This window comes from Ambystoma mexicanum, chromosome 8, assembly GCF_040938575.1.
Source record: "Ambystoma mexicanum isolate Mex_15411 chromosome 8, UKY_AmexF1_1, whole genome shotgun sequence".
NCBI classification, from domain to species: Eukaryota; Metazoa; Chordata; class Amphibia; order Caudata; family Ambystomatidae; genus Ambystoma; species Ambystoma mexicanum.
Window position 1 is genome coordinate 1,511,660,659 of NC_090929.1, and position 13,632 is coordinate 1,511,674,290.

Genomic DNA, 13,632 nt, shown 5'->3' on the forward strand with positions numbered 1-13,632 from the left:
GAACTCTCCCTAATGCAAATGATGTACTTTCATATTAATATCTGTTTTCAATAATGTTTTGAGTGATTACTATGGATTTTATATAAAAACCTTGAATGAATCCTTCGAATAAACCTTTATTATAAGAACTGACACAAGAAATGTTATGGTTTCGGTATATCAGTATATCCTTATTAAAGAAATACTGTTGCGTCTGCAACCTGCGGCTCTATAGATATGGTACCCTCAGATACCTCACCTTAGCTATGCTGGGTAGGGATGATGCAATTAGTAGTCCAAACCAATAGGAGAGCCTAAGGTTGTAGATCCCTGAAATAAGGTGTCCAGTAATGGATGGTCTTCCCGCTCCATTCAGGCTACTACTGCATGGAAAGCACCTGCCTGAGAGATTTTGTAATGCCCTCTTACTTCGTTTACAGGAGACAGATTTTGTATGACCTGTCTTTTACCCTGTGCTTTACATTTTTCCAACAGTATTTTTTAAAGTAACCAGTGTATTTGTAGAATGAGCGTTGTCCTCTTGAAGGGTTGCTAGGTGCTGTAGACTGATAATAGTTTTTTATTGTAACTTTATCAATCCAGGTGAAACACAGGTCCCTTTAGCTGACGCATTCGTCCTGTGAGCCACAGACCAGCCTTTGTCTGTGCGGTCTTATTTTCTTTCTCTTCTTTAGCATATTCCTCCTCTTTCCTCCAGGTCCAAGTTCTTTCTCCCTTGGGAAGACATATTCATAAACCTGCTCCTTTTTACTCCCTATCCACTTGGGTAAAAGACTTCCTTATGACTGCTGGCCTGTTACGTCCAAATTAATGAAGAAATGGGCTTGGGTAGGATAAATCGGTAGGTTAATGGTGATCGAGAATGTCATGGTTTGGCCCGTTCTCCCACTCCACAGTTGACTTTGGGCCTGATCAGGAGTTGGGCGCTGCAGTAAAAATGCAGTGGTAATTTCATTACCGCTGCATTACCTCACTTCCCAGTCACAGGTTTTGGGGAAGTTGGAGGATTCAACTCTAGCTCTTAGCTGAAGATAAATGCGCCGACTTTCCTCCCATTTTCGGTGCAATTACTGCAGCGCAATTACTGGCGCAGTAAATGCCCCATCGAGTCCTGCGGACTAAAATAAATGGGGATTTACACTGCCACTGCTAATACCGCCAGACCAAGTGGTACTAACGGTAGTTGCGTGGGGCAGTATTCCAGCAGATTTACTGCTGGGATACCGCCCAGCTCCTGATGAAGCCCAAATGTTCATAACGGATACGATGATTGATAGTGTTACCTCACTGTTGGTAAAGCGAAATTCAAAAAGAGATCACGCAATGTTGATACTGAAATTTCATCTCCCGAATGGTAATGTTAACTGCTACCCCAATTAATTAATTTATTTATTTATTACATTTATAAAGCTCACAAATCAGCCGTTGGGCATCGTGGCGCTATTACAAGCAAAGCTTACTTGGTTACAAGAAACAGAAGAAAAGACAGCCTGGCAAGACAGCCTGTCTGTGGTTCGTGGTTACAATGAACCTAATACCAGACAAGTGGTAGTTCAGCGTGACATGTAACAATGGGTCGGGGGCTTTGCGGTTCATTGGTTACAGGGGAACCGGAAACAACTAGTACCTTTCTGGAAACAGGATGTAGTGTGGATTTAGTTAAAGAGTTTTGTTTTTAGTGCTTTACGGAAGGACATGTGGGAGGTTTCATTCTTACGGGTATTTGGGAGGGCATTCCATTGTTTTGGAGCTAAGAATGGGAATCTGGAGCCGCTGCTTTGGCCCTTTTGTAGGTGAGTATGTTCAGCTGGTTGGAGTAGTGTGATCATTTGGGTCTGGCAGAGCTGGCTCTGACTACCTTTTCTGAAAGATACAAGGAGGCTGTGAACGAGAGGCATTTGTGGGTTATGGCTAGGGTCTTGAATATGATGTGTTCTTTGACGGGGAGCCAGTGTGCAGGGCGCATTTCATGGAAGATATGCTCCCTCTTGGGAATGTTCAGGGCCGCTCTGAGCACATTATTTTGAATGATTTGAGGTGTGTTGAGATTTTTAGCTGAGGTGCCAGCAAAAAGAACGTTGCAGTAGTCACGTTTTGCCCCAATGGTGGCTCTGGCTATTGAGAGACAGTTCTGCGTAGATAGGTAGAGTTTAACTGCATTGATCAATTTCGTTGTGAATGAAGACGAGGAAGCAATGGCGCTTACCTGGCGTGTCATGGAGAGTGTGGAATCGAGGTACACCCCAGAGTCTTTACTGAGGCTGAGACAGTGATTTGTGTGTTGTCTATGCTGAATGAGCTGTATTGTTTATTGAGTTTATTAAGCGTTTCATTGGAGCTGACCAGGAGGATTTCGGTTTTATCCCCGTTGAGACTGAGCCCGGTTGGCTGCCATCCAGGCTTGGATGGTAGCATAAGTCTTGTGCAGAGTCTCTGCATCTTTTTCGTAAGAGCCAGAGAGTTGGAGGAGGACCTGGATGTCGTCGGCATAGTTTGTGTATGCTATGCCGAGAGCATCCAGCTTGTCGAAGAGAGGTTTGGTAAATATATTATACAGGGTGGGTGAAGTGCAGGAACCCTGTGGGACTCTGCAGTGAATGGTGGTGGGTGCCACGCAAGCCTGATCTGAGAAAATCGTCATTGCTCTCCCTTCAAGGAAAGAGGTGATCCAAGAAGTGGCTTCAGGGGAGAATTGGGCTGAATTTGTGAGATGTCTGCATAGGGTCTTATGGCACACAATGTCAAAGGCGCAGACAAATCCAGAAGGAGGAGACGAGCTGGTTTGCCTTTGTCAATTATTTCAGCTAGCTCGTTTTTTAGATCCAGTAAGGCAGATTCATTTCTGTGGCCTGGGCAGAAACCTGACTGCCTCTTTCTTAGGATGCCATTGGTTTCAAGGAATTGCTGGATCTGGGTACATGCAGCTTTGTTGAGAATTTTTTGCAGGAATGGTACTGGTGGTGATGAGCGGTAATTGTTGGGTGAGGAAGGATCTAGAGAAGGTTTTTTCAAGAGAGGGCGTACCCAGCCTCTTTAAGGCATGGTGGGACAATGCCAGTTATGAATGAGGCATTTATGAATGCTGTCAGGAGAGGTGCTAGGGTTTCTGTGCAGTCTTTGATTATATTGGAAGGACACTATCACCCTTGCAGTTGGAAGGTTTTATGTGTTTAAGGAGGGCTAGGACTTCGGGTTCTGAGACATCTCTGAAGGAAAAGAGTGCCTTCTCCTGGGAGTGGGTGTTTTTTGTGGGTGAGATGGGCGGGTCAAAGCTGGTCAAAACATTAAGGTCAGAACGAATTTTGTTCTGCAGGAGGTCCATTTTATTGAGCACAGCTGTTTGAATGCTTGAGCACCAGGATTCATCTTTCACAATGTCTTGGGTGCTAGGGGCAGGGGTAGCAAGTTCCCTGAATATAGCAAACATTTCCTTGGATTCAGATTTGACCTTCGTAATTCTCGAGGTGGATTTGGCTAGGATAATGGCCTTTTTGTAGTGGGTGGACAGTTTCTTGTATTCTTCTTCAGAGGAGTCTTGGGATTAGATTGACACTTGGTCAGCGCGATACGCTTGAGGGTAAGTAGTTCCTGAAGTTCTGATGTGTACCAGGAGTTAGCGTGCCTCAACACTTTGGCTTTCTTTCTTTCTAGAGGAGCTATGGAATCAACTGCTTTTTTGAGCGTGAGATTATATAATTCTGCTAAGACCAGGGGATCATTGGGGAAAGGAGGCTAGAGGGCTGGATCCTCCAGAAGAGTTAGGAGCTTGTCTTTGGTTGGTTTACGGGTGCGCCTAACTTGTGCTGGTGGTGAGGGAGTGTTAGGTTTAGTGGCTTTGGCGGAGGTGTAGATGGAAAAGTGAATCAGGAGGTGGTCGGTCCAGGGGCATGGGGTGTTGGAGCTGATGGCGGTGGAGCAGTTATGGTCCGCCACCCAATCTAGAATGTGACCTTTAGAGTGAGAGGGGTTAGTGACTCGTTGCAGGAATCCCATGTCCTGAAGTGATTTGGCTTGCTTGTCTTTAGGGTCATTAAGGCCAAGGTTTAGGTCACCCAGTAGGATGGTTTTGGTGGTAGTTTTTAGGTTCTCACCTAGCAGTTGGAGTAGGTTTTCCTGAAAGTCTGCGGATGGGCCTGGGGGTCGGTATACAATTTGAATGGCAATAGTGCAGTTAGGGGAGAGGGACAGTTTGACGGCCATGGAGTCTGAATTGCCTTCCAGTGGGGAGTTTATTTGTCTGAGGGACAATGATTCCTTGACTATGAGCGCTACTCCACCTCCTTTCATATGCAATTTGTCCTGCCGGAGTATAGTGTAGCCTGGTGGAAGGGCTAGTGAGATAGCAGGTAATGCTGCTTCGTGAAGCCAAGTTTCTGTAACAGCGAGGAGGGCCAGGTGAGGTTGGTGAGTAGGTCACAGATCTCCGTAGTTTGGGCTGGTAGAGAGCGTGCGTTTATGAGGGCACATTGGAGTGGAGTGGGGGGAGTGCTTGGATTGGTGGTGAGTGTGCCTAGGAATGACTTGGGTGGACCAAAGATGGTTGCCGGCAGGGAAGTGGGGAGCATGTGGTTGGTGGGGTGGGGTGGATGTGAGTGTGACTTGGGTTTCATGGGGGCTGAGGTATGTCAACAGAGTCTTTACTCTAATTTAAACCTGGATGGTCCACAATAAGTTGGCCCTGAATAAATCAAAAACCGAATTGCTTGTCATAGGCTCTCCACACACTATTAACAAACTTGGTTCACAATATTATAACTTCCAGTTGGGAGAAGAATCCATTGAACCCCTAAAAAAAGTGAAAACACTGGGAGTGACCTTTGATCAACACATGACTATGAAACAGCATGTCAGTAGTCTGGTATCGTCATGCGCATATTATATTAAACTCCTAGCGCATCTAAGGCCTCTTAGATCTCAGGATAATGCAGAGACCATTGCTAGAGCAATAGTAGGCTCAAAAATAGATTATTGCTCTAGCCTTCTCATGGGACCCAATAAGTCTGATTGTAATAGGCTGCAAATATGTCAAAATGGGGCTATTAGAGCCATCATGAAACTTAAATACAGAGATCATGTTACGACGGCAAGACGAGAGCTCCACTGGCTGCCCGTGGCATCTAGATTTCTCTTTCAAACCTTGAGAACATTAAGGTCAAATAATCTGCACCTTTTGTCTGAACCAAAGTGCCATACTGCCAGAGTAGCCAATTCAGCCTTTTTCTCCATTGGACCAAGGGCTTGGAATGCTTTCCCCTGGAAATGAGATCCATTGACTCTCTAGAAATATTCAAAAAACGATTGAAAACCCATCTTTTCAACTAAATTACTCTGAGCTGTCTCCAAAAAATCATCTTCTGTGTTCGTTGTATATGTCATGTAGCGCCCTCACGCCTTCGGGTCTATGGCCGCGCTATATAAATGCATTAAAGTAAAGTATGTGACAAGCGCAGGCCCAGTAGCTGGTTTCTATGAGCTGGTGGCCTAGGGCGCACTTGGTGTAGGCTAGGCTCAGTGCGACACCTCAGAATAGTTAGTCTGCGGGCTAAGTAATCTGGGTGGCTAACTTTGGCATAGACTTTCTGAGTGTGTGGTTTTTTGGGGGGCTGGAGAAGGAGGGTAGGATGGGAGTTTGGGGGATGTCATCTGATTTAGGCAGTCTCAGGGCCATGTCACGAGTGATGGAGCAGGGAGCGCAGGAGCTGGGTGGCATTGAACTGTGGAGAGGAGTGGGCACGTGTGGCTGTCTTTTGTTATGCACCCTGGGGGCTGGTGTGCGCTGACTAAGAAGGTGGATGACGAGTCACCCGAAAGGCTGGTTTGTAAGGGGAATAGAAACAAGTTAGGGGTGGGCGCAGAGTAAGTGGGATGTGGAGAAGTGGGACTGTGTGTGGCTGGCAAACAAACAGGTTTACAAGTGCAGCTGTACTGAGCAAAACAGCATTAGCCTCCAATTTATGTCAGGATCCACTGAGGTATTGGTGGGAATTCAGTCACAAAAGTGGCTGTGTGTCGTATTCTATGTATCTGCAGGCCGCAATCCGCATAGATAGAGGTCTGTTTCGGAGCAGTAGCAGCAATCTAAAACATCTAGTGACTGATTTGGCATGTACATGTCTCTTCACAATATTCACAAATGACTTTAGTTATCAGAAAATAATGAGTAATGTATTGTTACAGTCATAGGATATAAATAGGCAAAGTTTCAATCAAAGAATCACACACAGCAGCGGCAGTGTAAACACCTGGGGAACACGTTAGGCATGCGGTCTGATACCAACATTGGGGGATGATTTAGTTGTCTCAATCAGGAATGAACTAAGCAGTAATACAAACAAGGATATAGCTAGGCAGTGTTACAGTCAAAGGATATAGCTAGGCAATGCTACAAACATAGAATAAGGCACAGCGGCGGCAGTGTGAACACCTGGGGGACCACACTGGGCATGCAGGGTCCATTATCAACAATGGGAACGATTTTGATTTTCTCAAAAGAATGAGCTGGGCAGTATTGCAAACAAAGGGTATAACTAGGCAGTATAACATTCACAGGATATCACTAGGCAAGGTTACGACCATAGAGCAGTGCACCGCAGCGGCACTGTGTACACCTGGGGACCGCTTAGCATAGGTCTGTTACCAACATAGGTAAGCGACTTTGGTAATTGGAAAGGTAGGAATGTGAAGAGTTTCCAGGACACAGAATGGCAATATTGGCATAGTCAAGGTGGAAAGACAGTGATTACAGTAGGGTTGGGGTTTATAGGTAGAAGCAGCAAGTCCAACATGCGTAGTAGGGATTGTACCAATTAGTAGTGGGTTTATGGTGGTTTTAGAGCTTACCTTAGTGTTTCCTGCATTACTCCTGTTCCTCCCGGCTCCGACAGGCTCGGGACAAGAGCCTTTGCAGTGGGCCTTTGCTGGAGGGCCGGATTACGCCTGCTGGTCCTACGGGTTGGCTGAAAGAAGGTCGGGCAGCCAAACAGCTAGCATCAGTGGTTACGAAGGCAATGTGAGGCAACGACAATCAATGCCTTACGTGGCGGCCATCTTTACAGGACCCCGGGCAATATGCTTTTGGAAGGACACATGTGGCGGCATGGATGAAAACGATGATGTGCAAAGATGTGCAAAAATCAATCAATTAATAACCAAGGGAATAGTTGGCTTGAGTGGGTGCCAAAATTGGTCATTTTAATCTGAAAGTTGACAATTACTGGGTTTCTTGGAACCAGCTAGAAAAAGCATTGTTTTGCTTTCCGCAGCACTTTTGTACTACTCTCAGAAATTGGACGGGGGAGCTGGAATCAGAGATTAGTTGGAGGCAATTCCCACTGAATGTATCCTATCAGTATGTGTTTGACATACAGGTAAGAGACAGAAAAAGATCTATGAATGTGAGATTTGGAACATTACACGTGATAATGGCTTAAGGTGTGAAGAGAAGTTTAGGCAGCGTCGTTGCATAAAACAGAAATTTTAAAATTGGCATAAAACACATACATTTCTAAGGTATATTCAAAGTAACCAAAATATGATTAAACTGTTGGTTGCATAGGATAATAGGGGAATATGGAAAATACTTAATGGTCATGAAGCATCCCAAACGTCGATTCAAGCCAACTATATTAATGGAGGAGAATGTTGACAACCCAGCTCTCTTGGCATGTGGTAAATTGGACCTAGTACTTTTGCCTTGGGAATTAAAATGTGATTCGGAATATGTGATAATAGCTGTAGGGAAACTAAAAAATTCGAAGGCATGCGACCCGGATGGCATCTCCAATCAGGTGTTAAAGAGAAATATTTTGTTACTATGGTAAAATATTCTTCTCTATTTATTTGGACAAACAGCACAGAACTCAACAGTACATCCCACTTGCTACAAATCAATAACAGTCCCAATTTATTTAAAAAAAAGGCTTGGAACAGCATCCAAAGTGCTATCACCCAATTTCTTTGATTGACTCCATGAGCACGATTTTAGGAGGGTTTATTTTAAAGAATGTATTTAAATGGATGGATAGAACAAGTATCTTCCAAACAGGATTTAGGAAGGGTATGGGCACCTCACTGAGTGGACTTATCTTTACCTTATGCCATACTAAGATGGCACAGGATAGAACTAAATCATTGTATCTGCCAAGCTTAGATATGTCTGCAGCGTTTGATAGAGTGCATAGAGGAAGAGAAAACTGTGGAGCAAATTGGTCCAATGGGGTATTCCGCCTAGCCTTCTAAATATGTGAATGTTATTCTACTCTTACAATACTGTGTGAATTTGAGTACATTCCAATGGGGACCTGTCCATAGAGACAAGGGCGGAATCGGGTTTATGGCAAGGCTGTGTATTGGCCTGACCTTTTTCAATTTATACATCTCCGATCTTCCAAGTGCTCTTCAGAAAGCGGTCCCCTTCCATCCAAAACTGGGTTCTTTGGATGTGGGTGGATGGCGTATGCGGATGATTTGGTGCTCTTTGATATGACGGCCATTGGTTTACAGAGGGCACTAAATGCATTGGACCATCAGGGACAGAGAAAAACAACCTTGTAATTAATCAGGAGACATTGCATGTTTTACTCTATAATAAAAGGGAAAAGTTTAAAGCCTGCACCTGGAGCATAAACGGCAAGTTGATAGAAGAGGTCCATGCGCTGGTTTATGTGAGCTTCATTTTTGTCTCAAGAAAACACCTAGTGACAGTAAAGGAAAGGTTAGTTGGGGGGATTGAGGCTTTTATTATACAAATGAAGCAAATTCATGCTAAATTCTGCTTCTACTCCCTTGCTCCCCTGATGGAGATTTATAAGACTGGAGTAACACCAAAGATAATGTACGGTCTGGAACTTCTACCTATGACGATAAAGAAGTGGCTTGGGGTACTCCGAGATAAATTATTGCACTAATTTCTGACTCCCCTAACTTCAGTGCCTATAGGAGCTACACGCTTAGAGATAGAGTTAAACTCTTCGTGGTGTATTTATAAATGTAATAGGCTAAGGTTATATTTCAAAATTACGGATCACAACGAGGAACCCATTTTAATAAACTGGGGACGATTCACTGTGAGGACCCAGACTTATCTTTGAAGAATTTTATGAAAACGTGTGATTACATTTTAATACAGGGGTCAATTGATCCCGAGATAGACAAATTGGTCTTCAAAAAAAGCTAAAGCAATGGGATAATATTGAAAGTTGGGAATATATACAACACCTACAATTATATAGAGAATGTAGGTGCACCTCAGAAGGTTTCGGGGTGCCTTTACCCTATATTCTTAAATCCTCTTCCCTGTTACTTCAGACGTAGCTTTTAAAATGTAGGCTGCGTATCGGCCTGTTACCTAAAACGAGGTTTTGCCAATTCTGGAAAACAGGGCAGTTAGAAACTCTTCAGCACTTAACTCTTTAATGTGCTAACCTATTAGAGCGTTGGTTATTGTATTTGGGGAGGTTTGCACACGGATACTCTAGGAACAAGATTAAACACTTTACTGATTTGTGAGGTTAGACCTTATACTTTGCTTATATACTGGCAGAACGTCAGTAAAGAGGGGAGCTAGCTGGAAAGGGGCGCGCCAAGCTCTGTAATCTAATACACGTTTGGTATATATAGCAGTTACAATGTCTACAATGGTTTCGATTGACGCTATCCAAAAATTCTGCATTAAAAAATGAGATGTTAAAATCATCTCCTGTACGTATGTCAGGGAGGAAATGTGGAGTGCAGAGTGCAACCAGTCAATGAAGTGTTCTTTCCTTAAGTATGTGCTCAACAAAGCCTCTCATATGTTTACATAAGACTACCAGTGCATTCATCCAACTACATCGCTGTTTTGGGATCCGGAAAGATCTCCATTCTTCAGAATGGCGCTTCATTGGTTCGGATGGCTACCGCTGGCTTGCATTCGCACCACGTTTCCAGGATCTTCATCAGGTGGTCGGGGTATGGCACTGGGTAGAAGTCGCGTTTCTCTGCAAAGACCTCCATTTCACCCAACGAGCTGCTAGGAGTTTTGCGCCTACTCTTTGCATAAGATTCAAAGAAACATTTCATGTTATCGTCGGCATAGTCATAGTTCTGCTTTATGCAGGCCTCCTCAAAGTATTTCTGTTCCATGTCTGAATAGCAAGCCCAGTAGCGGGCTTGGACGGAGGCTGGACTGCTGAACAAAGGGCCTACGACGCGTCCCATTGCACCGAGAAAAATGAAAAGGAGAATGGTACTCAACCCAATGGCCTAAAGAAAGGGGAAAAGAGCAAAGACTTGATCAGCAAAAGTTCAACTATTGTTACTGCATGACAACTATATTCAAACCAACATTATGTGCATTCCTTTAGTCCGAAAAATAAGAGAATATTAGCTCTGATTTCAGCAGTACTACATCAAATAAAAACTAAAAGGAAAATCTCCAGACTACTAGTGGTAATAAAGTGGTCTACTGGGTTTTGATAGCCAGTGGCCTCTAGTTTCCCTGCATCCCAGATAGGCTGTTTGAACTAGGGGCCTGCTGCCGTATTGACTTTTGTTAATACAATACACCTCACAACTCTCTCAACCCACTGGCTGTAGCGATGTGATAGGCATGCCAATTTCAATGGACATGAAGAGGACAGGCCTCAACAGATGAGCGCCATTTACCATCGCAAAAATTTGCACAAGTCTCAGCGGATGACTACTCGCACATAGCTGATAATTGCTGAAGCTGGGAAGGCTTATTAATAACACTAACAAATTGTTTAGATAGATAATATCCTTCCGGCAACTATTTACCAGGAGACTTTACGGTCTTTTTTCATTCCTTTTATATAGTATTTTATTTAAACTTTTAAGTACAGCGCTTGGATGCTTCACTTTTCTCCTTGAATCCTTTATTGTTTTGGCTAAAGTGGCACTAAAGTGGCACCTATAAGCCAAAACTATTGCATAGGAGTACAGCTACAAATGACATGGGCATATGAGGAGGGTCTCAGAGCCTGTAGGTGTTTGGTTTCTTACCAACCCATTGACTGCCCATGGCCATTCCCAGCCACTTCCTGCCCCTCCCCTATCAAAACACATCCTCCTGGGATCTCTTTGACCTAGCTTTATCAAGCAGTAATATTAAACGCTGTGTTCGAAGGGTCTACCAGTGGTTTTTCCAGCAATCTTCTCAGAGTTAACAGCTTAATTGACGCTGTGAACATGCTGGTGGTGTAAAAACTGTTCTTAATGAAGTGTGCCTTCAGCCAATCGATTTATAAGAGGTATCCATGTCATTCACTGAAGTCCTGTTAAGAACAAGCATTGACAAAGCTAGCATTGTTGGCTAGCGTATAGGCATTAGCTAGGCATTTGCCAGGACCTTCTATTATATGCTCAGGTGCTCGCACCACTTTCCAGCTGCTTCCATTAGTGGCCCGTTAGTATGATGACGGCAGTGCCTAGCAAAAGCATAACCCATGCATACACAAAAGCCACAACTGTTGGCATAGTCAATGCTGGTTTGCTAATAAATTGTGTTTTAAGCATGTAGCAGGCCTACCTGTGATAGGAACTTGAGGTATCTGGCCGCAGCTTTCCTTATCGTGGTATTCCTCAGCGGCTCCATTTCCTTGCAGGGTATCTTGGCAAGCAGCAGCGCCACGTCTATCCCTGTAGCATTGGACAGGCTCAGAAAAGGTTCCGGGTCAACCGACTCGCTGAAGGCACAGATGACGAACTTGCCATCGAGGAGCGAGATGAGGATCCACATGATGGGCGCTGCCAGAGCCCGCACCATCATTGATATGAAGAAACGCCTGTTTTTGAATAAGACAACAGTTAGGAAGCCATATTAAAATAATTTCTGTTCAAAACTACAGTACATGTATTGTTGCAGCCTCTATTAATTACTGATGATAACCTGCTTTTAGGGATTATAGTATTTTATTCGAAATAAAGCAAATTTTAATTGGAATTTGACGATAACTCTTTTCACAAACTGAATTTTGAGAAAAGCTTGATCTGCTTTTTACCATTAGCTTTTTTAAGGCAAATGCAGATGTATTTCAAAATTTATTTACAAAATCCCTATGCAATATGTTCAGCTATTAAGAAATAGAGAAAAGACTCTGCAATCACCATCTCCTCTCATTTAGCATCCTTAAGCATCACTTGGCAGGGATTACTGTATACCATGACAAAATAAGGTGCTTAGGCTAAGATTTCACGCAAGAGCCAAAGATGATGATTCATGGCTTACCCAATTAAGATTCAAATCTGGCATGCACCCCAGAGAGCTATAGAGCTCAAGGGGTCCAAAGCGGATACTGCAAAGATCTGAATGTTGCAGACATTGCTCAGCATGGTCATGGTTAGGTGAGACCATGCTGAGCAACTTTCAGCATGAGCCATGCTTTGATGAGCTTTAAAGGGACGTGTTGAAATACAGGTATGCTGTTGTACCGTGACCATGGAGACTTCCCTGGTTCATCCTTGTGTATTAGCATGACTTCACTCACAACATTTCGCACCATGATCCCCCGTGAGGAGGTTTATGAGAAAAGGCGGTCTAATGGGATTTAAGGGAGTATGTGAGGGAAAAGGGGAGATGTTCATGACTAATAGAAATGTCTTTGGTAGCTTTGATGATTCAGGTTTAATAATGCAGGTAATATTTCCCCATGAAGATAAGATCGTTTTGAACTGAAGCATCACTTCATGATATACCTACGCTTAGGACTATTTCCACCAACGACATTGCATCGGTAGGCTTCTAGGATGAATATAGAACAGATTTGGTGGCAATTGTTAGTCCTGTATAGTGAGAGATTTTATTTTGGCGACAGTGGATGAAATAAGACAGCGAGGAATTGACCTCTATGTCCAGAGAAATAAATTGCAAGATCATTCCAGGAAATGTAATACCTCTCTTCCTCCTATAACTATAACTTGCTCAACAGGGGCCACTTTTTTCATCTCGAAACGTTACAGTAAAGGAGAGTTCAATGAGGAGGTAAATCGAGTAGATGATTGGTCCTAGTTACCAGGGTCCCTGTCTATTTTAGGAGCAAAGTAAGGGGTAAAGAGGCCTAGGTTGTAACATTTGCTATCGGAATACAATGGGATTCAAATTCATATTAAATACTGTGTGGAGAGTTGTATGATTATGTAATTAATTTATTCCAGGAAATCTTTCTCATAGAAGAAGTGATTTTACGTGGTTTTATCGTCAACAAAAAGCAACCAAAGGGTTGAAGGTTAGTTCTAGCGGTGGTTTGTTGACTGCAATTTGTTCAAAAGGTTTACAAGGTGCTCAACTGTTGAATGAGAGAACTTACTATGTTCTTGCTACTGAGGTGGAATTGGAACGAATGGGGTGTACATTATTAGTTATAACATCTACTGGAAATATCAGGATGTTCCGATAAATGAAATGTTTGATACTTTGGCACACATTCTGTTAGCGTGGTCAGGGAAGGTAAATGTGAGTAACATAATCTTAGCAGGGAATTGTAACACAGCCTGCTTAGATAATGATGAACTCTCTCCTACCTGTTAGACAGAAAAAAGATCCAGATACTATACGAAGCAGGCTAAATATGGCAGAAAGTGTGCATGTTTTAAAAAAAAGTTGGAACTTGTTTATACTTTCAAATAACAAAAGCA

General features: G+C 43.4%; 1 protein-coding gene and 1 long non-coding RNA gene across 3 annotated transcripts in view; one reads left to right on the forward strand and one right to left on the reverse strand.

Moving 5' to 3' along the window:
• LOC138473172 (uncharacterized) overlaps nt 1-13,632 on the forward strand; it is a 147,030-nt gene that overhangs the window by 56,124 nt on the left and 77,274 nt on the right. The window lies entirely within an intron of this gene.
• LOC138473171 (calcium homeostasis modulator protein 3-like) overlaps nt 7,158-13,632 on the reverse strand; it is a 50,646-nt gene continuing 44,171 nt past the window's right edge. For both annotated transcript variants that reach the window (XM_069611717.1, XM_069611716.1), the window contains exons 3-4: nt 11,528-11,783; nt 7,158-10,242 (exon numbers count right to left, since the gene is read on the reverse strand). In XM_069611717.1, the coding sequence (XP_069467818.1) occupies nt 9,865-10,242; nt 11,528-11,783 (634 nt within the window). In that variant the 3' untranslated portion in view covers nt 7,158-9,864. The remainder of the gene's footprint in view (nt 10,243-11,527; nt 11,784-13,632) is intronic.